The sequence below is a fragment of the Rhinolophus hipposideros genome (assembly GCF_964194185.1).
Source record: "Rhinolophus hipposideros genome assembly, chromosome: X".
Classification (NCBI taxonomy): domain Eukaryota; kingdom Metazoa; phylum Chordata; class Mammalia; order Chiroptera; family Rhinolophidae; genus Rhinolophus; species Rhinolophus hipposideros.
In genome coordinates this window covers 32,657,001-32,684,909 of record NC_138046.1, presented here as the reverse complement: position 1 = coordinate 32,684,909, position 27,909 = coordinate 32,657,001, and the positions used below count along the sequence as shown (strand labels likewise).

At 37.5% G+C, this 27,909-nt stretch overlaps 1 protein-coding gene across 5 annotated transcripts in view; it reads right to left on the bottom strand.

Annotated features, from left to right (window-relative positions):
• TENM1 (teneurin transmembrane protein 1) overlaps window positions 1-27,909 on the bottom strand; it is a 1,334,622-nt gene that overhangs the window by 156,719 nt on the left and 1,149,994 nt on the right. For all 5 annotated transcript variants that reach the window (XM_081042768.1, XM_081042771.1, XM_081042770.1 and 2 more), the window contains 3 exons: window positions 22,421-22,564; window positions 8,114-8,363; window positions 2,590-2,610 (listed from right to left, as the gene is read on the bottom strand). In XM_081042768.1, coding sequence (XP_080898894.1) covers window positions 2,590-2,610; window positions 8,114-8,363; window positions 22,421-22,564 — 415 coding nt within the window. The remainder of the gene's footprint in view (window positions 1-2,589; window positions 2,611-8,113; window positions 8,364-22,420; window positions 22,565-27,909) is intronic.

Genomic DNA, 27,909 nt, shown 5'->3' with positions numbered 1-27,909 from the left:
GTTTCTCAAATTATTTCAGCTTTAGACTTGGGAACTTTCTACTGGCTTGTTTGCCCCTTTGACATACCCCAATCAATGTGGACTGGTTTTGTTGTTGTTTTCATTTGAGTACTGCCTTACTTTCTGGAACTACATCTTGTATAATCTCCATCCCAGTACTAAAATGACTCATTTCTCCAAGGACTCCTGGTTTCTTTTATTGGAGAATGGTATTAGAAATGGAGAACTAAGTGCTGAGCATTAAGCATTATTGTTTCCACGTATCTCTCTCTCTGACTACATTGTGAGATCTTTGCAGGTGGGAACCATATTCATTTCTCTATGCTCAGTGCCAACAGAGTGTCTGACAGGGTCGATGTTCAGTAAGTGCTGAACTAAACTGAACTGAAGGACATAAAACTAAGACATGGAAGACTCCAGACCTTGGCTATTTAACCAAACAAAATGGAGGGGAGAGGTCATGAGAACAGTTAAGGTATCCTTAAAGACTGGTATGTTCTTGACTGCATTTGTAATTATATTTGCCCTCTAAGCATATTTATGTATGTTAATAATAGTAAAGGCTGACAAATACTGATTTGAGACCCAGTTTATAGTTTTAATTGGAAAAAAATCAGATCCAGTTGGAATACTTGATTTTTTTCTACTTACCTTAATCAAATAAGAGAATCTGGTAGATTCCAGGGATATCTGCAACCCTGGAAACACCATGACAGCTGCTGTAAATAAACTGTAAAGGGCCCCAACAGACTCCAGAATTGAGTTGGCAGTCATATAGGAGAAGGCATCTCTATAGCAAAGACTGTTTAGATAGGGGTTTGAGTAAGTTTTTACATATTTGGTTGAATTTTTGCCTTCAGAATAAAACTTCTCCAGTGCCCTTACATCCTTCTAGAATAAAGAAAAAGGGGTCACAAATCTTCCTTGAAACAACCTTCAATACTTTTGTAGTCAGTTTGTGGAAGTTTCACCTGAGCCAGATTAATCAGGTTTTGTTTAGGAAAAGTCCATAGTCTATTTTTCCAAGAGATATGCTATTTGCACAAAATCACTTTGGAATGTAATACATTAATTTATTACTGAATATCCTCAATGTGCCTGTGAGGGAAGTTAGAATTATCATTTTCCTTAAATCTCAGCTGGAAAACCCAGATACATAGAGGGCTTGCCCAGGGTCACTAACAAGCCTGTGTACGAACTAAGATTAGATTAGATCATATGTGACTGTACATACAAAATACCTTCAGAATACTCTTGTTCTGAAGGTGGCAAAACAAACAAACAAACAAAATCAGTGTTCTTACCTTCTAACTGAGCAGCATATCCTATTTTGCTCAGAGAGGCTGTTCTTAAACTTTGTACACTGTCCTTTAGAAAATGGAATAGCCCAACACACCAAATTCAAATCTGATTAATGTTATTTTTTTGACAGTCAGGAAGGTCTTCTATATTGATATGTAATTCCTTGCCATTTCATGCCATTTCCCAAGTGCACTTCAGCTCTTTTGAGATTGGTTTATTTCTACTTTCTGAAAATATGCCATACCTGAGAAAGAAAAACCACTGCACTACACCCCAATTTGTTCTAATCCCTCATGTCTAAATGCATATCACAATTTGGAATATGTGAAGATTCTTTTTATAACTTCAGTGTTAGATTTACTGTCATCTTCTGGTTGGTTTTGCATTCGAGCAATGCCCTTCCACTTAGCAAAGATCACTTCATTCATGATGGTTAAAATCACATAGATTTTTGAATGGGCAATTAATGTGTATAATTAATACTGTGCAACACTTTACCAGTAAGCAATTTGACGACCAACTCAATTTGCTTAAGAAACCAGTTATGCCAAAGTAACAAGGCTGAGCTTGTGCAATGGCATTTAGGAAGTGGCATTTCCCAAATGAAATCCAAATTAAAAATCCTATCAGTGTCATTGTGATGACAATTGGCATTCGGAAGTGAACAAATTCAATTTTCTCCTTGGTAATTTCAGGTAATTTAGAACAGTTTTCACAAGTATAATGCATAAACAAATTGAATAAAAATACTCATTATGATTAATTTCAGAGCTATATGCCATTGTTGGTCAGTGGTCAGGTTAAAGGTTTTCTATTATTTCTTTTTGGTGGGAAGAAATAGAAACCATGAGGTCACATAAAAGAGAACAGGAAATATCTCATTCAAAAAGTCATTGGGGTCACTGTGTCTTAATGCACTCACTAACTATATACCTGGCTCTAGGAGGATCACTGTATTACCTCTTTCTCTACCTGCAAATTGGAAACATTGAATCTATTTGAACTTAGACTTATTTGTAATATCACCTAAGAAAAACATAATGAGACTTAAGGCCTTCTTTTCCCATCTTGTTTTCTTTTAGGTATATTCGGATCCTCCAGCAAATTCCCACTTAGTGGAACTCTCTTCTTTAGGGAAACACTTACCTGAATCATAACTTCCAAGTTCACTTTCACATTATTCCTTTAAGCTTATTTAAAAAGTAAAATTTGCCTGTTAGCACATTATTATGAGGTGGCCCCTTGGCAAGAAGGGACATTAGGCAGCCGCCCATGTGATTTGCTTACCTATGTCTCGTATCTCTGTTTCTAGGATGCACAAGGTATCCACGAGTAGCAAGCAAGTAAAAGCAAATAGAGAGTCATCAGTATCATTTAGCAAGTCAATTCTAACCAGACACACCTATTCCCAACTCAGCTTGTGGCTATTAGAGAGACTCCAAAGGGGCCATTTAGTTAGATGTGCAAGTCTAGGTGGACCTAATACCTTCCAGCTTCTCCTAATATGGTGTCTAGATGATTGAATACCTTATTTGGTGGGTGGGCAAAATTCTAAGGCAGTTTTATTCAAAAAGTCCTCTCTGGACCATTTTTATCAGAATTAATTTGGGTTCTTGCCACATGTGCAGTTTCCTGGGGCTCTCCCCAGTCATACTGAATCAAAATCTAGAGGTGGGAGTGGGCCCTGGGAATTTTATTTTTAACAAACTCACCTGGCCATTTTGACTCAGAATAAGGTTTAAGAACCACTGGGCTAGGGTTTAAAGAAGTAGCCACTATAAAGGCTCTTTACATTCTAGTCTGTTTTGAAAGCCACTTTATCAAAATGCAAAATCACTGTTTTATTGTCAAGTCTTGTGTGCAAAGGGCATCCCAAACCTAACCCTAAGCTACTTATATGATCTCAGAGATAAGATAGGGACATCTGTTGTGCACATTAGAACATTACTTAGCAATACCTAAAAAAATTAACAAATTTAAAGTGTAAAGGTTTTCTCTTAGACCATGACAGAATGTCCCTAGCACCAAAACTTCTGCATCAAAATAGCTTCAATAAAACATCACGTATATCAACTAATAGGGCTTTGTGTCTTCCAGTTATCCTCACTCCAAGGGGGCAACTGGGGTGGGCAAAATAGAACTGTCAGATCAGAAGAATCTGGGGGCCCTCTTGCCACAGGTTATTTCACTCTTGGACCTGATACGAGGCTTCTCACATAGGGAGCGCAGTCTTTGACAAGCTTGACTTTGGGTCAAATCTGCCCAGAATTAAAAGACTATAATCATCTGTGAAATATAGTCATTTAAATTTTAAAATCCTTTTAAACCTGGCCCTTTATGTCATTTTGAAAACCATGAAGATAACAAATCCTTTTATCTAAACTAGAAAATGTTCTTATTCTTCAAAATGTCAGGAATGCAAAGATACAAAATGATTTCATTCGAAGCTATCTGCTACTATTGATTTAACTCTATTTAAAGGGAATCTTTCTGGAATTTTATTAGTTTGGCCATAGGTTGGGATCCACTGACTTTTCTGTTTCCCTGGCCTGCTTCAAAAGGGTAGGTATCCTCCATATGATCTCACTTATATGTGGAATCTAAAGAAAAGAATAAATGAACAAACTAATCACAAACAACCTCAGAGATATAGAGGAAAAACTGAAGGTTGCTAGATGAGGGAGGGGGTGGGGATGAGGGAGAAGGTGAGGGGATTAGAAAGCACAATCGGTAATCACAAGATTGCCACTGGGATACGGAAGTCAGTTTGGGGAATGTAATCAATAATGTTGTAAAGATTTTGTAGGGTATCCAATGGCCACTTGTCTTATTAGGGAGTCCACTTCAGGGATGGTGTAGATTACTGATCACTGCACTGTACACCTGAAGCTGAAGAACAATGAATGTCAACTATAATTTTACATGTATAGTCACAAGAAGTGGAGTACCGCATTAGGAATAGAGACAGTGGAAATGTAACGGCTGTATGCGATGTCAGAGGAGTAGTAGATTGGGGGAGAAGGGTTTTATTGTGAGGGATATAAATGTCTAACTATTACATTGTTTTGTACATCTGAAACAAATAATAAAAAGAGAAGAGACTAACTCAGGGGGGAAAAAGACAAGAGATATATATTGCATGGATGTGGAGAAAAGATAACCTTTGTATATTGTTGGTAAAAATATAAATTGGTATAACCACTATGGAAAACACTATGGAGGTTTTTTTTTTTTATAGAACTTCCATATGATCCAGCAATCCCACTTTTGAATATGTATCTAAAGGAAATAAAATCAAAATCTCAAAGAGATATATATACCCCTGTGTTCATTGCAGCATTATCATAATAGCTAAGACATGAAAACAACCTAAGTATCCATCGACAGATCAATGAATAAAGAAAATATGGTGTATGTATACAGTGGAATATTATTCAGATGTAAAAAAGAAGGAAATCCTGCCATTTGTGACAAAATGAATGAACCTGGAGGTCATTATGCTAAGTGAAATAAGTCAGGCAGAGAAAGACAAATACTGCATGATCTCATATATGAGGAATGTTAAAAAGCTGAACTCATAGAAGTAGAGTAGAATGGTGAGGGGCTGGGAGTGGGGGAAATGAAGAGATGGTAGTCAAAGGGTACAAATTTCCTGTTACAAGATGAAGTTCTGGGGATCTAATGTACAGTATGGTGATTATAGTTAACAATATCGTGTTATATACTTGAAATTTGCTGAGAGAGTAAATCTCAATCTCACCACAGCCCCCCCAAAATGGTAATTATGTGAAGTGATGGATGTGTTAACCAAAGTTATTGTGGTAATAATTTCACAGTTATATATGTGAATCAAATCATCACATTGTATACCTTAAACTTATACAATGTTATATGTCAATTATATCTCAATAAACAAAGTGTTTCACCTCAAAAAAAAAAAGGGTAGGTATCCTGTGGGTTGACACAAAAGGTCAAAAGATGAGAATGGGGAGCTGTGATTAGAAATCTGGCCTCAGACATTTGAACCTTTTTGAGTTCTTTGTCTTGAGATACTTACTTTTTTTGTGTGGACTTCAAATTACAGGGTGAGTGTGCTTGAGGCTGGCTCTAATCACTTACGTGGTTGATCCTCCTAAAGGAAGTTTAGTTGTGAAAGTACTAGAAGGACCTCAATAAAACATGATTTCATCCAGAACAGATTCTCATGGTACAGAACCATCTGTGTGGCTACAAAGAGTTTTGAAATTCTTAGGTGATGGCAAAGAGTAGGGAGAGGGATGATTTGACCTTCATGCAGCTGCTTCTGATCCTGCCAATAATGTCACTCTGAATTTGGGAAGATGCCCCATATTATGTAGAGCAGCTTCTCTTATTAACATCTCAGAGGGAGGAAGTGAAAAATGACAGAATTTATTTCCAGTATGTGCCCTTGTTCTGTTTCAGAATTACTTTTAGTTAAAGATTTAGGATTGAGCCACCACCAAAGTCATGCAATTGACTTTGCTAGCAACTGCTGATGTGCCAGTGTGTGAGCTCTTCACAAGGGACTCAGCTCATCAGTGGCACTGCCATTGGACCTTGCCATGAGTTAGGAGGAGAATGAAGTGGAATTAAAAATCTTTTTAGAGCAAGAAATCCTGATGGTAGGGTTTTGAAGTTGATCTTTGATTTTGTTCAGGATCTACATGATTAAAAGGGTTATCTATTCTTTTTTAATTATATTTTTTGAGATATAGTTCACATACCATAAAATTCACCCTTCTAAAAAGTACAATTCAGCAGTTTCTAGTACATTCATAGAGTTGTGCAACCATTGCCATCATCCAATTCCGAATATTTTCATCATCTCCTGAAGAAACCGATACTCATTAGCAGTGACTCCCCATTCCCTACCTCCCATCGCTACAGGCAATGACTAATCTGCTTTCCATCTCTATGGATTTACCTATTCTGGATAGTTCACATGAATGGAATCATATAATATGTAGCCTTTTGTGTCTGGCTTCTTGCACTTAGCATAATGCTCAACTTATTCTTTTTTATATTTTTGTGACATGGAGGATGGAAAAAGAGAGACTATGCCAACTTTGGGGTTGCTGTCTAGTGACTTGGTGTCATGAGAGTTTGCCTGGCCTGTTCTGTGGTGGCTTCAACACTTTTCTTGTTCTTCATGCTGTTCCCAGCTTTTCTTTATACTTAGTCAGAAGTATTTGATGTCAAAGAATGGTCTTCTCTCCCTGCTTATCTTTCCATGGTACTCTCCCTCTGAAGACCAAGTTCCCACTCCTGCCATTCACTCCTTAGGGCTTCCAACTCCAAACTCCAGAAGACCTTATCTAAGACTATTCTCCCCCATGCTCCACCTTGGCACCTTGCCCTTATCACATCTTACCTGTCTTGTGTTTTAAGGCCCTGCTTTCAGCTAACAGTTCCTGTGAAAATCAATCTGACAAATGAATCCATGCCCAGGGACTAATGAAGATTTTAGCTCGATGGGTCATTCTAAGGTTCTTGTGGTGAGGACACTTAGAGATGCAATGTTTTAACTCCAAGGAAAACATTTCTTAGAGTGGAAATGTGGGGCACTGTGCAAAGCCAGTGAAAATGGTTTTGGGTGAGGTGAAGGCAACTTTTGAATTCCACTACTAATACATGAGATCAAACTGGGGAGGTAATCGCCTAGTTCATCTATGTGTAGCGTTTCTCTATTTGTAGCTTCAGTGCTACTGACAAGAGGATGGTTTTTGGTCATTTCTCATACTATCAGAGTTCTCATAGTCTGAGTTCCATTTGTTCCTTCAGTAGAGCACTCTACAAGTTCCATTGCCCCTCAGCATAGCGGACCCTAAGTGGGTGCTATTCCAGTTCTACTCAATCCTTAGTCAATGACATGAGTCGAGTCCTGAGAACAATGTAGTAAATATTAACCAGTCACTGTAAAGGAAACAGTAAAATCTCAAGAGAAATTTTGATGTTACATTGACATTTGTTGAGTCTAAATTACTCAAGGTACCAAGAAGCATTTGCCAGACTCCTATTATCTTCTTTCTTTCATTTTTAAGGGGAAAAAAATCTGGAGAATAACAGCATCTTGAATAACAGCATGAGGCTTTGATAAAGAATTAATCATTTCTAGTCATGCTTAATAGGTTTTCTAGTAGATTTGTGAAATTAGAAGATGAAGGGGGAGCAAAATGGGGAGCAAAATGGATGCTCATATTTGAATTCTTGCACTTGATGTGTCTCCTATTTTTACTTATAGTTATCCATGTTACTTCCAGAAAACTGAAAAGTGGCCCTAAAGCCATATTCAAAGGAAAAAGAAATAAAGTCTTAATTGATGACAAATAAATAGTTTAAGAACTTGGGGATGTTTAGATTGAAGAAGAGAAAGCTCAAGAACCTATCATACAAAGTTTTCACAAACTTTTCATGTTTGTGAAAGTTTGTCAGGTAAAGAGGGATGTGGCTCTCCATTGCTTCAGATGCTAACATTTGCCCCTGCTGAGTGGATGTTTTATGAAGGCAGATTTTGGTTCAATATAAAGAAGAATCTTCTAATGGAGCACTCCAAATACACAAGGTGCTGTCTAGAGAGGTATTTAAGTTTCCTCTTATTGAAAGGGATCAAACAAAGTAGAAATGACTAACTGCCAGGGATGTGGTGGGCACTATGTTGCACCAGATACCTCCATGGACTCTTCTTACTGTATATTCTGCTCCTCCTGGCAATGCCTCATCTCTCCATGTTATATCATTCTTGTTTACTTATCCACTAAGCAAACACAGAGATTAGAGAAGACTTACTTACCTTAATTCCAAAATACTAACAGAGTTTCCTGAGGGAAATATTCGCCTCACAAAATTGAAGTCGCCAACATACACACTACCATCAGGGCCAGAAGCTAAGGCAACAGGAGCAAAGAGTTTGTTGTTGTGGGCTGGGCCATTGCAGTTGGTGCAGGCTACACTCCGTTGGTGTCCATTACCCATTATAGTTGATATGACTGGGGGCTGCTGGGAAATAAACATATTTTCTCCATTGCCTTTATGGATGATTCCTAGATCCAAGAGAAAAAAAACAATAAAACAAAAAAAATTACTACACAATATTGTCAGTGATATTTTAATTTCTCGCTCATTGTTCAAAGCAGGAAGGAGTTTTGGCCTGGCATAAAAGAAATTGAGATTGAAACGCACTGCCCTTGATTTTGTTTAACTGCATAGCCACCACAAATACTGTGTTTCCCTGAAAGTAAGACCGGATCTTATATTAATTTTTATTCCAAAAGATGCTTTAGGGCTTATGTTCAGGGGATGTCATCCTGAAAAATCATGCTTGGGCTTATTTTCTGGTTAGGTCTTATTTTCGGGGAAACATGGTAGTAGCATAATGCTCTGCCTCAGTTTGTCCATCTGTGAAATGGGGTAATACACCCACTCCCTTTAATGCTAATTCTAAGTGCCTGAATAAAACATTTGATGACTAACTTTTAATGATGTCATATTCACTTTGGGCTCTGTGAATCATCTGTGGCTTATTTTTTTATCCCCGATGCCTGGAACACACCTGTCTGATTTCAAACTACCCTCACTATGCAACTGGTTCCTGAAAAGGAAATACCAATTAATTTTAATATTAACCTTAGCAAAACACAATAAAAAAGTTATCTACTTCTGTGAAAAAAACAATACTGCTAGAATTCACTTAAAAGATATAAGAAAGGGACTTGAATTTTCCACTCTCTTGGACCATATCTCATTATCATCAGTGCAGGAAATAGAGATACTGTCTTATGAAAATGCTGGAAAGTACTGTGCAGTTGTTCTCTTTGGGTAATCCCATCCATTCTTACAGGAATGGATGGGATTTCTATATGCTAAAATTTTCTCCTGTTTTGAGTTGTCACCTGACATGCAATTTCCTGCTATATCTCTTTACTTGGATCTCCACAGGTACCTCAAACACAACAAGTTTAAAACCGAACTCATCATTTTTCTGCACCCCTTACCAAACACTGCTCTCCCTCCTATGTTCCCTACACATCTTATGAGTGTTATCACCATGTGTGTATTCAACTAAATTGGAAATGTAAGTAGCACCATGGTTCTTCTTTTCCTCCTCTAAATCTAATTACAAACCCTCCATTGAGTCTATCTCCTAAAATAGGTTGAACAAGTTTTGTCGTCTCCATTTATACTGTTACTGCTCTAGTTTAGTTTCTCTTAACTTCTTGGTCTCCTTGTCTCCATGTGTACCTCTCTCTAAAGCTCCTGGCATAGAGATTATTTTGGTATGTGTTATAAAACCATTCAATAGCTCCATATCCTTTATCAGATAAGGGGCATATTCCTTATAATGAAGGCATACAAGGCATGATCAAACAACACGGTGAATGTTTAAACAAAAAATGATTACAGTAAAAGAAACATTGCTATTAATCCCCCTCAAAATACCTCTCGCTTCCAACACACTTATCCCATTGTTCTTTCCACTTTCTGAAGCAGTTTTGGAAATCTTTTGCGAGTGTCTTTAGTTGCACTGTCGGGGCTGCCTCAATGTTCTGATTCTATTCAAAATGTTTACATTTCATGGTCGTTTTGACTTTGGGGAAGAGCCAGAAGTCGCATGGTGCCAGATCCTGTGAATAAGGTGGGTGAGGACACACTGTAATGTTTTTATTTGACAGAAATTACCATATACCAGAAGCAATGTGTGACATGGAGCATTGTCATGATGGAGGACCACTTACGGCACACTTTAAAACACACCTTCTCTGAACCATAGCTCACATCCAACTGACTGTACTGAACAAGTTGAAACCTGTTACACTGTTTACTAAGGTTCAACACACCGATTCCCACATTGAAGATCCCTGTCTTTCTGTTGGAAGACACTAGTCAGCAGCATTCACCATATTTTGCAATAACAATGAAAGGTTCTGTGTCACATATAGCTTCTGGTATAGCAATTTCTGTCAAAGAAAAACATTATGGTGTGTCCTCATCCACCTTACTCACCAGATCTGGCATGGTGCAACTTCTGGCTCTTCTCCAAAGTCAAAATAGCCATGCAAGGTAAATGTTTTGAATTGGTTCAGGATATCAAGGCAGCCACAACAATGCAACTAAAGACACTCACGAAAGAGGACTTCCAGAACTGCTTCAGGAAATGCCAAGAATGGTAGACGTCATCAAAATGACAGCGTGAGGTGAGCCTCTGTAAATCTGCCCTGGAATTTACAACTAATCGAACAACAATAACTCCACAAAGGACTCCTTGCACAGCAGACGGGCAAGACGAAGATGTCCACTACTGAATTCACCCAAAGGTGGGCGAATCATGCAAGCGGGGGAAGAGGAAAGAGAGAAGTGTGGAGATGGAGCCACGTTGGCGCAGGACGCACACCTAGCTCAGTGCTCCAAGCTCACTGCATCGCGGAACTACTACACCTGCGGGAGAGGGAAGAACTCGGACTGCTAGGGCTCCGCTTATGGCCCACAGGGCTGAGGGGGCAGCATATAACACGGTTGAACCCAACGCTCATGGCAAACACCTTGGAGCAAAGACTAAGGGAAGAAGGCTGAAAATGGTGGTTTAAGCCCTCACTGCCAATCAGAGAATGGAAGCCTTAGGCACTGAGACTAGACACCCCCTCCCTACTCTCCCAGAGCTTGCCCCACCCCAACCTTCCTGTTGCAAGAAGCAGAACAGTAGCAGTGTCAGATCAAAAGAACAGAATCTTTGCTGTTCTGAAAACTGTGGACCACAGACACAGATTCGCAGATCAACTAGTTCCGGCAAAGGGGAGGGAGCTGTAGGAGCAGGACCAGCTGTGGTGGTGGTCGCTGCCATTGCTCTGGGCCACCTCTCACAACTCACCCCACCCCTGGCCCCACCTATCTGGTTGGATCCCTGCAGGAGTAAACAGAACTGCTGAAACATACAGGATGTGAATGTGGTGCAAGAAGTGCTTTGGAACTTCAGATGCTCTCCGCATACCAACATGGGCATTGCGCCGTGTGACCCAGTCGAACTATTAACACAGGAAAAGCCCGTCTCCCAGGGAATCCCCCCGTTGTGTGAGAAGCTAGAATAGTGCAGAGAAAACATGGAACTACTGTGTGAGAGAGAAAAAAAAAAGGCTGAAGTCAGAGAGAAAATAAAACATTCTACCAACAAGCACTGGAAAACAAAAGAAAGACCTCTTCCTATCAACCTATTGCAGAAACCACTCCTGTAGATGTCTCGGAAAAGAAATAATAAATCAGAAATTGCCATGAATAACCAAGGCAAGAAGACAACTCAGAGAGAAAGTGAAAAATCTTCAAAAAAGGAACTTAAAGATTTGGAAATATGTGACGTAAATGACAGAGAATTCAAGATTGCAGTCTGAAAAAACTCAATGAGATGCAAGAAAACACAGGAAGGCAGTTTAATAAACTCAGAAACACAATCAAAGAATAACATGACCATTTAACAAAAGAGATTGAAATTTTAAAAAAGAACCAAATGAAGATATAGTACTCCCTAACTCATTTTTTGAGGTCAACATTACCCTGATACCAAAACCTGGTAAGGACAACACAATAAAAGAAAACTACAGACCACTATCTCTGATGAATACAGATGCAAAAATCCTGAACAAAATTCTAGCAGATCGAATACAACAATGCATTAAAAAGATTATTCACCACGACCAAGTGGGGTTCATCCCCGAGGCACAAGGATGGTGCAACATCTGCAAATCCATCAATGTGATACATCACATAAACAAAATAAAGGACAAAAATCATATGATTATATCAATTGATGCAGAAAAATCATTTGACAAGATACAACATCCATTTATGATTAAAACACTTAATACAATAGGTATAGAAAGAAAATGCCTTTACATAATAAAGGCCATATATGACAAGCCCTCAGCTAATCTCATAATTAATGGTGAAAAACTGAAGCCCTTTGCTCTACTTTCAGGAACACAACAAGGCTGTCCCCTATCACCCATGCTTTTCAACGTAGTGTTGGAATTCCTTGCCAGAGCCATCAGGCAAGAGAAAGAAATAAAAGGCATCCAAATGGGGAATGAAGAAGTTAAATTATCACTCTTTGCAGATGACATGATCCTATATATAGAAAACCCTAAAGACTCCACCAAAAAGCTATTAGAAACAATCATCGAATACAGTAAAGTTGCTGGCTACAAAATCAACGTACAAAAGTCTGTTGCATTCCTATATACTAACAGTGAAATCTCAGAAAAAGAAGTACAAAAAGCAATTCCTTTTGCAATTGCAGCGAAAAGAATAAAATACCTAGGAATAAAATTAACCAAGGATGTGAAGGACCTATATGCTGAAAACTATAAGACATTTTTGAAGGAAATTGAAGAAGACACAAAGAAATGGAAAGACATTCCGTGCTCATGGATTGGAAGAATCAACATAGTTAAAATGGCCATATTACCCAAAGCAATACACAGATTTAATGCAATCCCCATTAAAATCCCAATGGCATTTTTTTAAATAAATAGAACAACAAATCGTCAGATTTGTTTAGAACCATAAAAGACTCCGAATAGCCAAAGCAATCTAAGAAAAAAGGACAATACTGTAGGTATCACATTCCCTGCCTTTAGCTTGTACTACAGGGCTACAACAATCAATACAGCATGGTATTGGCAGAAAAACAGACACATAGACCAATGGAATAAAATTAGAACCCATAAATAAAACCACATAAATATGGACAGATAAATTTGAAAAAGAATAAAAAAACATGGAGAAAAGACAGCCTCTTCAATTAGTGGTGCTGGCAGAATTGGACAGCCACATGCAAAAGAATGAAAGTGGCCTGCTGTCACCATGTGACAAAATTAATTCAAAATGGATGAAACACTTAAGCATAAGACCCGACACAATAAACTGCATTGAAGAAAACATAGTTACTAACCTTAAGGACCTTGGTTTCAAAGAGCATTTTATGAATTTGACTCCAAAGTCAAGGGACGTAAAAGCTAAAATAAACGAATGGGACTATGTGAAACTGAAAAGCTTCTGCACAGCAAAAGATACCTTTGACAAAATAAAGAGGCAACCAACTGAACGGGAGAAAATTTTTGCAAAAAGTGTCTCTGATAAGGGGTTAATATCCAAAGTATACAAGGAACTCATGCAACTCAATAACAAAAAAACAAACAACCCAATTGAAAAATGGGCAAACTACCTGAAGAGACATTTCTCCAAAGAGGATATACAAATGGCAAATAGACATATGAAAAAATGCTCAACATCGCTAATCATCAGAGAAATGCAAATGAAAACCACAATGAGATATCACCTCACACCAGTCAGAATGGCTATCATCAACAATACAAATAGTAACAAGTGTTGGAGAGGCTGTGGAGAAAAAGGAACCCTCATCCACTGTTGGTGGAAATGCAGACTGGTGCAGCCGTTATGGAAGGCAGTGTTGAGGTTTTTCAAATATTACGAATAGAATTACCATATGACCCAGCAATCCCTCTCCTGGGTATCTACCCCAAAAATCTGAAAACATTTATACATAAAGACACGTGTGCTCCAATGTTCATTGCAGCTTTGTTTACGGTGGCCATGACATGGAAACAACCAAAATGTCCTTCAACAGATGAATGGATAAAGATGTTGTGGTATATATACACAATGGAATACTATTTAGCAGTAAGAAAATATTATATAGGAACATTTGTGACAACATAGATTGATCTTGAGATTATAATGCTAAGTGAAATAAGTCAGACAGAAAAAGCAGAGAAGCATATGATTTCACTGATATGTGGTATACAAATCAAAAACAAAAAAAGAACAAGACAAACAAATGAGGAACTCATAGAACAAAAACTCATAGACAGAGACAATAGTTTAGTGGTTACCAGAGGGTACATGGGTTGGGGGGTGGGAGATGAGGGTAAGGGGGATCAAATATATCGTGATGGAAGGAAATCTGACTGGGTGGTGAACACACAATTGGATTTATAGATAATGTAATAAAGAATTGTACACCTGAAATCTATGTAATTTTACTAACAGTTGTCACCCCAGTAAATTTAATAAAAAGAAATGAAAGTTAAGAGAATAAGAAAAAAAAAGTCTTGTGTATGTAAAGTAAAGCACACGGAATATAGTGAACAATATGGTAAGAACTGTGTATAATGTCACGTGGGTACTGGAGTTATTGTGGGATCAGTCCAGAAATTATATAAATCTCGAATCACTATGTTGTATTCCTGAAACTAATATAATATTGTATGTCAACTGTTGTTTAAAGCATTTTGAAATAAAAATTTATTTTAAAAAAGAAAATGGCAAGAATATTGGGATAAGTGTGTTGGAAGCAAGGGTAGAATTCTGAGGGGGGACTAATGGCAATGTGTCTTTTACTGTAGTAGTTTTTTTTTTTTTAATTTAAACATTTACCATAGTCCTCCGTAATTTGACCCTTGCCTACTCCTTCAGTCTCCCCTCTCAGTGCCCTCTCATTTGTATCCTGAGTTTTAGCTACAGTGAACTAGTTACAATTATTTTCACATAAGTACATAGCTCTCTGCTTTTGTCCTTTCCTGAATGCCTTTCTCATCTTGTCTCCTTGGGGAACTCTTACCTATCCTTCAGAGCTCACCTAAGTTCTTCCCTAATGCTCTGTCCAGGCAGAATTAGCTACTCCATCCTCTGTATCTGCACAATTTGTTTTCCCTAGCCCTGTCATTATCCTTACCACACTGCATGATGCAGTTTTCATTACTTCTCTGTCTTCCATATTAGAACATAAACTCCCTAAAGGTCGACACTCTGTGTTATACTTTTCTGCCTTTTAGTGCCAGTTCCTCTGGCCAAGTCATTATAAGTGCTCAGTAAATGTTGAAAAGAGATCTTGAGTCTCTTGTAGTTTCCTTGTCCAAATCCCAGTGATTTTGCAAACCTGCTGAGCCTGGGCAGGTAATCCAAGGAACAGGGACTGCTGTGCTAAACAAATAGCTCAAGTCTGCCCAGAATGAGCCAGGGCAAACAAAGTATCCATGCTGTGAGGGGCACGCCAATGTGCCAGACTGAAGTAGCTGACAACAAATGAATGAATGCAGTTATCCCATACAGTCTTACTTTCTTCTCCCATGACCCCTGCTATCTATCTCCTCAGATTGCCTGTTGCTGTCCCTAAACATTTCCTAAAATGTCATCCTCAGTTTTCTTCCAATTTTTGGTGCCACAGTCCTACAATGGAAACTATTGATCACTCTGAAATAGGAACAATGTTGGCAACAATAAATAAGAGGGTAAAAGGTGAAAGATTTATATGATCTGAAGAGAATACTGATGGCTAATAGACATATGAAAAGATGCTCAATATCACTAATCATCAGAGAAATGTAGATAAAAACCCAATGAGATACCACCTCACCCCAGTCAGAATGGCTATCATTAATAAATCAACAAACAACAAGTGTTGGTGAGGATGTGGAGAAAAGGGAACCCTTGTGTTGGTGGGATTACAGATTGGTGCAGCCAGTATGGAAATCAGTATGTAGGTATCTCAAAAAATTAAAAATACAAGTACCTTATGACCCAGCAATGCCACTCCTGGGTATTTATTCAAAGAAATCCAAGACACTAATTCGAAAAAAAATATATGCACTCCTCTACTGCAGCACTATTCACAATAGGCAAGATATGGAAACAACTGAAATGCCCATCAATAGATGATTGGATAAAATTGTGGTACATTTATGCAGTGGAGTATTACTCTGCCATAAAAAAGAATGAAATCTTACTATTTGCAACACGGATGGACCTAGAGGATATTATGTTAAGTGCAATAAGTCAGACTGAGAAAGACAAATACTGTGTTAACAAACTTGTATGTGGAATCTAAAGAGGTAGATTCATTGACACAGAGGTAGACTCATTGATACAGAAAAACAAAAACAAAAAACTAATGGTTGACAGATGCGAAGGAGGTTGGGGGATTAGGGAAAAGGTGAGGGGATTAGAAAGTACAAATTGGTAGTAACAACATAGTCTCAGGGATGTGAAATACAGCATGGGGAATATAATCAATAATGTTGTAAGGATTGTGTAGGGTGTCAGATGTGTGGACTAGTTGCTGGTATTGGTGCATAGCTTCTCAATCATTGTCAGACCACACACACACACACACACACACACACACACACACACACACACACACACACGGAATGACAATTAAGTTCGCGAACTCATCCTAGAAAAAGTGCTACATACCTCATTGCTGAATATCACTATGGTCACCTTCAAAGTACACCCCTTTAGAAGCTATGCACCACTGCCAGCGCCTAGTCCACTGCTCAAAGCAATTTTAGAACTCTGTTTCTGGAATGACCATCAGAGCCATCGTTGTATTACCCTTGATGTTCTGAATGTCATCAAAATATTTTCCTTTCAATATTTCCTTTATCTTCAGTTAAAGAAAGAAGTCGTTGGGGGCCAGATCAGGTGAGTAGGGAGGGTGTGTTCCAATACAGTTGTTTTTTTACTGACTGAAAACTCCCTCAGAGGCAGTGTCCTGTGAGCTGGTACATTGTCATGATGCAAGAGCCATGAATTGTTGGCGAAAAGTTCAGGTCATCTAACTTTCACACAGTCTTTTCAGCATTTCCAAATAGTAAACTTGGTTAACTGTTTGTCCAGTTGACACAAATTCATAATGAATAATCACTCTGATATCAGCATCATTGAAACAAGTTCGCAATCTTAATTGTCAGACCTCATGTGTGTTTACTATATATATGTAATATATATAAGTTAATGCATAATATATTTATAAATATATTTATAAATACATATTTATAATACTTATATATAAATAAAATATAAATATATATAATATATATTACATATATAATATATTATTCTATATACATAATATATTGTATATATTATGCATATAATACATACATTATATTTGTATATATTCACAAGAAGTAAAGTACAGCATAGGGAATATAGTCAATGGTATTGTAATAGCTGCACATATGTATGATGTCGGAGGGGTAGTAGACTTGGGGGGTTATCACTTTGTGAGGGGTGTAAATGTCTAATCATTATGTTGTTTTGTACATCTGAAACAAACAAATAAAAGAAGGGAGTAAAGCATACACAGCACCATAGCACCAAATATGTACTTGGAAGGGGCCTTTCAGAAAACAGAAATCATTTACATCATATAACCTTTGGATTTCAAAACTAAGTATTTTTACTTCTCATCCAAGGTGATTCTGACTATGTTTTCAAAATATGATTTGCAGGAGCAGTTAGGAGTTTATGCCCCAACAAATTGGTCTTTTATTGCATAACTGATATATCTTGAAGATCATTTTCTTATTAATTATATTAATAACTTTATTAGGCAGTAAAAAATTCCTTAAGATTTAGAATATTTAATTAAGTAAGATTAATAGGACTGAATCATAGTTCCCAAAACCACTTAATTGCAATGTGATTGATACTGTAATTTAAATTAATTGGGAGGAAATGAATGAGAATTGGAATGACAGTTGCACAACATCATTGAAAAGAAATCTCCCGATAACCACTAACTGAATATCCTACACATGAGATTATAATATGTTCTCTAATAAATGAGAAAACAGCATATCAGTATTTCAGCAATGCATTATAGGGTATATCATTGAAAAATATTCCCAATTATTGGCTTGGAAATACCAGATTTGTTATTAACATCAATTTTCACAGGTAGATCTCCATTTTTAAAAATATCAACGTAAGGGTATAGTTAACAATTACCTTCAAAATGACATGTTATTACCAGCCTCCTGGCAATTTAAAAACTAAAGATGACTATTCTAAACCATTCTTCTAAGCTTGCAATTCTAAAACTCCCCTTTTCCATTAGAAAGCCCAGCACTCCATCATAGAAGAAGAATGATTAAAGGAAATAAAACATAAGGCAATGTACTGTCTGATTACATCTCAACAATTGACGTCTTGTTTTCATGCAAGGTACTAAAGTGCCAGTGAAATTACCATTCATGTTTAAAGCTGAAGCAATCATAACAAAAAAAGGGCAAACCCCTTTGTATTGCCCTGGAAAAATAGATCATTTTGAAGGGTGTTTTTGTTGTTTCAAGAATCTGTTTAACCTTCCATTACATAGAACCAGGGCATACCATCTAGCAACAATGATTTAATACCAATTCTTCTGCAAAAGATTGCTTTGAAAATATTTTGTTTATGTTCCTGGAAATCTTGATCAATAACTGCTGCATCCCTTCCAGTTTATTCTGCCACACACGCTCATTTTGAAACCAGAATCAAATGATCCTAGGACAACACACATTCTTAACCTGAAGGCCAACTTTCTGCTTAGGACTGGCTGTCTTGTTTGCAGTCAACAACAACAAAAAACCCAATGGATAGGGACTACTGCTCATTTTCTCCCCTAAGTTTCCCTTTTCTCTGCCCAAACAGCAGTCCGTTGTGTAATAAGTTAAGCATACTTTTAAACACACTACTCATATCCTCCTGCTATTTTGTTCAGAACTTCTTTTGAAGCTTATAAATAAAGTTGAAATAAAAATTCCCTTGGAAGCCAGTGAGTGGGTGGTGCTTTATGCTGATTTCAAAGAAGAAACCATTTTTCAGACTAGAGAAAAACAGGGACGTAATACATATTCCTCTTAGGTCTTGACTGAGAGGATATAAACACAAACTGGGAGTATGCCAGTGTGATCAATGGAAATTTATTTCCACTCCCAGTAAAACTACTTATTGACATACCACTGCCCTATCTTAGAGGCCAAGTTAAAGGAAATTCTTCATCCATTTCAGACAGATGATGATGCCCAATTAGTACTCTGGATTGTTCTTTCTAATAATTTTTAACACTCAACTGGCAAGAAACACTAGGGGATATGTTTCATATAAAGATAAACTATAACGAATATCTTAGCTTTGTAATAGATGATTCATGTACACATTTTTATTTCACATAATTTTAAAGAACTGATTTATCCTAAAAGGAATGAATATGCACTCTCCATAATCACTAAAAAGATGTATTTTTAAGGAATAATATTGAAAAATACAAGTTCTTGGAATTTCTTTATCTCAGTGAAAGTAGGAACCATCCACATATATCAGGCATAATATATGGAAACAATTCTCCACAACCAATGGTTAATTGTCAGGTAAATATAATTGCTGCAAATGAACTGACAAATGGTCTGAAAACACTGCCTACTAGAAACTACACACTGCATAATGATTCTGGAGCCAAAGAAAAATTAAAGAACTGAATGGCAGCAAATATCCAATTTAATTACAGGTTTCTTTTTAACCAGTGAGAGGAAACTGGGGGAAGATAGATTCTTGTTTCTAATCTGCTATCTGTCTCAAATCAAAACGCGGGGTGCCTAAAAAGTTAGGCTTTTTCAAGATAGAAGAGGAGTGGGGCAATTTGGAGAGACATTGCTCTTGCCTTAATCAGTCAGAAAAGACTGTGACCTGAGGGGAAAAGAGCATTGCTTTCTAAATTGGTCTTCCCAAAGCTGCACCCTCACACTTTCATTCCTGCTTCTAAAACTGCCTTTGTTGGTGGGATTTAAACTTTGAAAACATCCCAAGAGAGGTTGTTCATGTCCCAGGTCAGGCTGAAAGGCAATGGCAGAGCTGGCTTCAGATCTGATCCTGGCAAGTGTGATCAGTTCTTGGTTAGAAATACAATGTGCCTGCAGATGAGATGATAAAATGAACAAATTTTCCTTAAAAAACAAACAAACAAATAACTAACAAAAGAAAAGTTTCTTTCTCAGAATATAATTTTCAGAAAGAGACAGAAAGCAGATTTAGTGGGGCTGGAGTAAGCACAAGCATTCATTTTGGGGGTGATAAAAATATTCTAAAACTGTTGTGATGGTTGCACAACTCTACAATTTACCAAAAATCAATGATGTGCACACTTACTGTGTGAAGTTTGTGGTGTATAAATTATACTTCAGTAAAGCTGTTAAAAAATCCTCAGTAATAACTTGGCACCTGTTACCTAAAAACTAATTATTGGTGAATAAGGGGTGTAGAAAACACATTTGTGCAAGTAGGGGGAGAAACAGATGACTTTCTGAATTGCTCTCCTCTATACTGAATTTTTAAACTTGTGTGAAGCAAGTAGTAAGAGGATACAGGACTGGGAAGCACACAGCTGGGGGCTGGCTCCATTGAGGTCATTTCCCACTTTGTGTTTAATGTCAATGACAGGCATTTGAAAGAGACAATCCATACAAGCCAATAAAAGTGAGTGGAAAAGAAATGGCTGCTTAAAATGTCAAACTCTTTCAAATCAAAACAAAAAACCTAATAATTTAGTAAGTGGCATCTGCCCTTTCGTTTTGGTACTTTAAAAACTGTGATTCTCCTTTTGACAACAGAAAAAAGTTGACATTTTATATCTGTGCCTGAATCTTTGCTCTTAAAAAGTAAACAACTTGAAATGGAATTTCGAATCCTCCTTGAGAGGGAGAAAGGAAGTACAGTGGGGGCATACTGCAATGGACTCATTCACCTTCAGGATCCTACACTAGGACTACGGTAGGTGGTCTCATTCCATGGCTGAAGCAAACATGGTTAGCTTTGCCAATCAAAATTTCCCTGCCTATGTGGCTGTTTGGCTCAGCTGATCCAACAATGGTGCTCAGGAAGTAAGATTGTAACTGTAATTATAAAATGGATCGCTTAGCCTTGGTCAGTTCCTGGCCTTACAAAATAATTGGATGAATTATTTGTGGAATTAGCCAGCTGTTCCACAAAGGTAAGATGGATACAAGGATGGCTGAATGAAGGAATGTACCTATCTCAATCCATTTGCATCCCCAATCCTGGACAAATAACCCAAGGTACATATTCTGCTGAATGCTGCCCAAATTCTGCCTCTTTAGATGAAAAGGACTGTGATTTTCAGTGAAAACTTACCAACAGATGTTCAAATGAAAGCTGGATGAAAACACCAATGACTGGTTTCCCAGTAGGATGCAAAAGGTGGTGGAGCAGCTGGGATGAAGCATTTATGACCAGGGTAGCAAAATCAATTTGTTTGAGAGACACATGGGCTCAAGGGCCACCTGAGGTCCCTTCTCCTGATTTATTTAACATTTTTATTACAAACTAGGAGAAAGTGACAGCAGGAAATGTAGTTCAAAGAAGGCAAAGACCTAAGATGAGTCTTGTTCTCATTGCTTTTTTTTTCCTGTTTTCCTAAATCCAGGACTTGGAAGACTTAACAAGTAAGTGAAGTCCAGGACTGCACTCTTTCCCCAGACTTTCACTTTCTTCTCCTGTCTTTTCTACCTCTTCTTTTCTTTAACCCATTACTGTCCCTTTATTCCTATCTTCTTATTGGATATACTGACATTTGTGTGGGCAAACAACTAGTATGTAGGAGAAAGAGCACAGGGCTCTAGCCGCTTACTGTGCAATATTGGGGAAGGTCGTGTGACCATCAAGCTTTAGATTCTTGATCTTTTAAACGGGGTTAATGCCACATTACATGGTCACTATGCTTAAAATGGGACAGAATTCACTAAAGCCCTCTATTACATAGATGATTCATTAATTCTAAGATGCACATTTTGCTTCACATTTTAACATCCCTGAAATAAGTATATATCTTATAATCAATGCATATCACAGTTTAATTGGAAGCATTTTCCATAAAATAATGGAGTACTTATAATTGATGGTGTCTTAGATTATATTTATATAATATTTAATATGTCAATTATTATTGCACTTTTAAAAAGTTGGTTACAATGTCAGATAAACTGGTTAATCACCTAGGATAGGTGGAAAACCCAGTTTCATATAACTGTGATGAAGAGCTCTCACTGTACTAGCACTAATTAGAAATCAGATTATTGTATTTGAAAGCAAATATACTAACATGGTCATCTCCACGTGGTGTACTTAAAGTAATTTTTTCCTTATAATTTTCCAAATTTTCTACAATGAATATGTTTTACACATGTATGTATATAGGTATGTGTATAGCATTAGGAAAACAGTATTAATGAATATTTTAAAAGCTGCTTACCACTTTGAGGATTCAAAATATGATGCTTATTCAATGACCAGCCTCCTAGGTTAGAAGCATCCATCTCAAAACCTTGTAAAATGACTGTCCTTTTCTCCCAGAGAATAAAGTCAGGGCAAGTTTCATATTCATATCCCACAGATACTGCAAACAAAGAGTTAATGACACATTAGAAAAAAATTAAATATATAGTTTTTATTTTTACTCTGGTTAATAATTCTGTGGATGTTACATTTGGTATTGAATTCTGATTTGGTTTGAAATTTGACTGCAAATGCCTTTCACCTAGCACAGTACAGCATAGCACCAAGCATTGCATTGGGCAACCAAAAGTGATCAGTCAGTGCATATTGGATAAATACATGAATGAGAACTGTCATGAGGTATGTACCATATGTTTATAGACTTTAAGCTTTAGTAATGGCTTTTGGATTGCAGGCTGTGTTGTAAAACTGAAGAAATACGCTCTGTGAAGGGTTAAGCTATCGTGACATAATTTCTTTCTTTACCTTTGTGGAAGAAATGCAGGGAAGGCTGGTTTCTTTTCTCTACAGAGTGCAAAACACACTTAGGAAGCTGACTTTGGGGTACTGGGTCACTTATGTAACAACTGGCTACAAATAAGACTAATAAAAATCAATTTGCCCAATTTATATTTTCTACTGCCCTAACTGGCCATTAATTTGGCGAGAAATCTGAGTTTGCTTAGAGTGTTGCAAGCACTGCCAGTGTAAATTCCACGCTGTGCATATTATATTTTGGTTTCTGCATAGAGCTAACCAATGGGACATCGCCCAACATTTGGCTTCAACTCTGATGAAGCCAAATGCACAAATGTTGTGCATTAAACTTGGAAACCTGGTATGCCACTAAAATGGGAAGTGCAGAATGCGGTAGCATGGGTGCTTCTGCCCTACTGAAACATGTGTAGCTCAAGTATACCAAATCCCATCCATTGTCTCAGTTGGTAAACCTGCTCACGTGTTGGAACCCCAGATTTCTGATTTTTGAATTTAAAATTATTTTTGTCCTCATGATGTTCGAAAACTGAGACTATTGGTTCATTACACTGCATACCCCGAAGCTTCTTTCCCCCTTCCTGGCAGCTTAAAATATCCCTAGCTGGTCTTCTGCCATTGCTTTCGAGTACCTGCTTCTACCTGACTCTTTAGATGCCCCTGGAAAATTCCTTCTTTTATCATTTGGTTATGAAAACTGATAATTAAAATGTATGCTTAAACAATGTCAGCACAGTAGATCCAAGATGAAAAATTAATGCAAGTTAGTTTTGATTTTTGGCATTAGGTGAAGGGAAAAGAGGATATTTTTAGTTAAACTGATTTATCTGTACATGTGCATGTGTGTGTGTGTGAGAGAGAACACATGCATAGATAATCCAAAAAGTCCTTATGATTAGGAATATACAACTCTCTAACTTTGTGGATAATCTGTGACCAATATTAAATCACAGACTAGCTTTAATAGGGACCAGGGCCATTTTCACAGATATGTGACCTCTGAAGTTTCACAGGGGCCTACGCTTAGAAGGGCCCCACATTTGATTTAATGGTCTGGTGTCACTGTCTTGAAATCCTTGGTAACATTTTAACAAGAAGCTTTGTATTTTCATTTAATACCGGGCCCTGCAGATTATGTAACTGGTCCTGGTGGGGATGCCCTTCTACCCCGCCATCAGCTGGTAAAGGCTCATGGAATGCAAACTCATTATACTCTAAGCCCTAACCAAGCATAATTAGTAAGGGAGATCAACGAGGAGTGGGAAATACTAATCATGAAATGGAAATAATTTCTAAATATAAATTAGTTTGGGATCATCCGTGTCAATGCTGTTCTCTATTAAAGTGGATGGAAACACAGAATTTCAGTGATGAAAAGGATGTCAAAGGTAATCTAGGTTACATTCATGGCACAAATCATTGCTGTCTAAAATCTCTTGATATCTTATCGTGGCCCTGTACTTGTTAAAACAATTCTGGTATAGTGGAAAGAGTTGGTTTCAAATCCAGAATCAGAAAACATTTCAACTCTTGCATCTGCCATTAGCTACATGTGTGGTCTTGGGCAAATTATTTTCTATCTCTGGGAGTCATGTCCTTCATTGGTAAAAAAAAAAAAAAATGGGAGGTGGGGGTGGAAGATGGACTAGAATTGGTGGTTCTTAGACTCTTTTCGGTCAGAGAAGATTTTATTTATTATAAATTTGCTAAAAGTTATAGATATTCTCCCTAGAAAAAAAATATATACACACAAAATTTTGTATATAATTCTAGAGGGTGCTCACTGACCTCTTGAAATAAAGATCTCAGATCAAAGACCTCTGTACTAGATAATTCTTATAATCCCCTTTTAGCACCAGCATTGTATGATTCTAAAGTGTATTCCTTCAAGATTGCATTTGATTAGTTCAAGTTGGGGAATCAAGCCTAAAAGTCAAAGACAGCACTGTATCTCATGTTGGAAAAATCAGGTGGTGAGAAAGCACACTTAGGGCCATGTTGGTGTGTAGAATAACAGTTTCTGCTTCTTTTGCCAACATTTTTACTCATATGTCTTGGTTAATAAATAATCACAACAACATTTACAAGTTCCCTTAAAGCCATCATCTCCTTCCCTACCAATGCCAAGATCTGTCATTTGTACATTGTAAGCCTTGTGAGCTCCCCTACAATCCGTTTTCTAGAAGGTGACTGTGCAGTTTTGTGAATAAATAATATGCCCTGGTGACCTCCAGTGGTGGTTTGGAGCTTGCTTTTCCACTGTCAGTGAGAGTCAAAGATCTTCCCAACTCTGTGGCAGAAAACGCCTACATAAAGTATCAATTAAAGAGTTTTCGATACAATGGTAAGAGACACACTGTTTACTTCCTCATATTTGCTTTATGAATTGCTCTCTAGTCCACAACAAAAAAAAGGGCATTGGCTGCACAAACTACAATTATATTATTTTCCCCACCTAGTTATACCAAATGCAAGAAAGCAGCCACTTAATAAGTTCCTTTTAATTTTTATTAGATTTACTTTATCTTGAGGAAGCTCTATGAGCTAACAAAGTTATAATTTATACTTAACACTTGTCCAAAATTCCAACTGACTTTAGTAAGAATGACTGTGTGTCAGGGTATTTTTGTATGTGGCTCCTTGTTTAGAATAAAAAGGGAAGGTTTCCTTCTGACAGCAGACCATTTAAACATAATCCTAGAACTTTCAATCAGCTGATGAGAAGGCGGACGTTTCACCCCACAAAGTTGAGCTGCTCTCCAAATACAGTAGCAACCAATCCTAGACTTCTCATAGAAGCAAACTGTCTGTAATGCAGTAAACGCCTACCATTTTTCACATAATTAAATAGGGAGGAAAAAGGGCTACTTATGGGCTGGCACTTAAAATACCAAGTGCTGACATTACACTCTGCCTGGTATTGAGTGACAATTGAGTAAGTTAAATAAGCAGGGTGGACCACTACCATTTCCCAGTCAGCCTGTTGCCTATCATGTTTGTTCATCAACACAGTATAGTATAGGCCACAGATTTAGCCTCTGGCACTGTGGAGTGGGGACTAGGCAGAATAGTGTAATAGAAAGAAAAAAATATTATTCATCAACATTTCAGAGGAGCTATAGACTATAGGCTAGTCTGGTAGTGAGTGGAGATAGGTGGCGAAAGGGAGTCCTGGAGTACATTTCCCAGGGGCTGGCATAGTGAGTCCCATGCTTGTGTATATATATTGGAAAGGCAGTTGAGGAAAAGCCATTAATATGGCAGAATATTTTCTCTGAACCAGGTGACAGCCTCTCTTGTGGCACCTTTAATTCTGCCTGGATTTCTGTCTTCCTGTATTCTCTCCCTCACCTCCACAGAGATATTAATGAAATGTTTCTTAACCAAGAGTCATTGACTGTCAAGAAAAGCTTGTTACTTTTGCAGATGACTATGTCCTCTGGGCACAGGATTGCATCCCTGACTTTACTGTTAGTCATCTTGCAAATATTATACTGGTTTATGAAGAAAGACTGCAGCTTGCTCTCCTATAGCCATTTGACATTGGAAAAAATCACTGAGTGCTCATTCTGTTTATCATAGCAGCAGCATTTGTATGATGTGGAGACTACAAGAAAGCTGAGGGCCATAGTGCCCCTGACACCCAACTTAGTGACTGTGACATTCACCTATTAAGGTCTGGGATAGGAGATTGATATGAAGTAGCCAAGGTAAAGATGTCACGCAATAAGGCTAATGTATGAAATATGACAAGATTAAGCGAATGATTTTCAAGAGCTTCAGGCCAAGGCTTCAGAATTCATAATAGTTGCATTTATCAAGGCAGTATATAATTAAAAGTAGTCTGATAGTCAGTGCGAGAAATTTACATGTTACCTTCATGAACATCAAGGAACATCTAGAAAGTATTTCATGACATTTAAAAAGTAACTAACAGCAAGACCGAAACCTTCTTAACCAAAAGGAATCATTAAATAGAACAATAAATGTTTCCATACCTTTAAAATGCTAGATTAATGTAAAACAACAACAAAAACAAAAAAACAAAAGATCTAAAGAACCAAATGCAGTCCATGGCAACAATAGACCTAGATTATGTAGATAAAATGCTACCTACTGATGTAAGGGTAACACTGTATATATATTTTTTTTTTTAGCAAGCCAACACCATTTATTTAAGCAGATGCAATCAATGACATGACTGTTATTTATCTGTTGCAATACCATATACAGGGAATTGACAGGTATTTCTGAATTTAACTTTCATGCATCTTTCAATGCCCCCTTCTCATACAGCTCATAAATGACTCAATCCTTTTCTTTCTGAATTGTAATGAAATGTCTTCACTGTAGTGTAGCACTATATTTTCTATTTTTAAGATTTAACACTTTGGCTTAGTTTGATTTAACAATGTAATTTAGTATAAATTTCTTTTTCCTTTCTTTCCTTCCCTCCCCTCCTACTGGATTTAACGACCCTGTTTTCTCAAGGCTGCATGCATACCTCGTTAATCTGTTTAAACTCCAGAACACTGACTTGAAAGAAACTGTTCCAGCCCTTAGACATCTTCTTCTCTGACAACCAGGCTGAGATTCACTCCTACAATAGGGTCCAAGATAACTTAATCTCTGAATAAACTGGACTCTGAGAAGCATTTTATTTATTTATTTATTTTTTTTGGTTTGTTTGTTTGTTTTTTCCAGACGTCAGCACCCAGAAATTATCTGATTAACTCTCCCTTTCTTTTGTTCTGCTTCTTCCTACATGCCTGTAAAACCTTCTGGCTGTTCTCAGAAAGAGGAAGGTGGTTTTTGAGACAGCAGTCTGCCACCTTCCTGGAATGCTGGCATTTTGAATAAATCTACTTTTCTTTCCACCAAGCTTGTCTCTGGATCATTGGCTCACAAGTGGCAAGCAACTGAACCTGAGTTCAGTAACACTGAGAACAGGTACCTGTTCTCAGAACACTA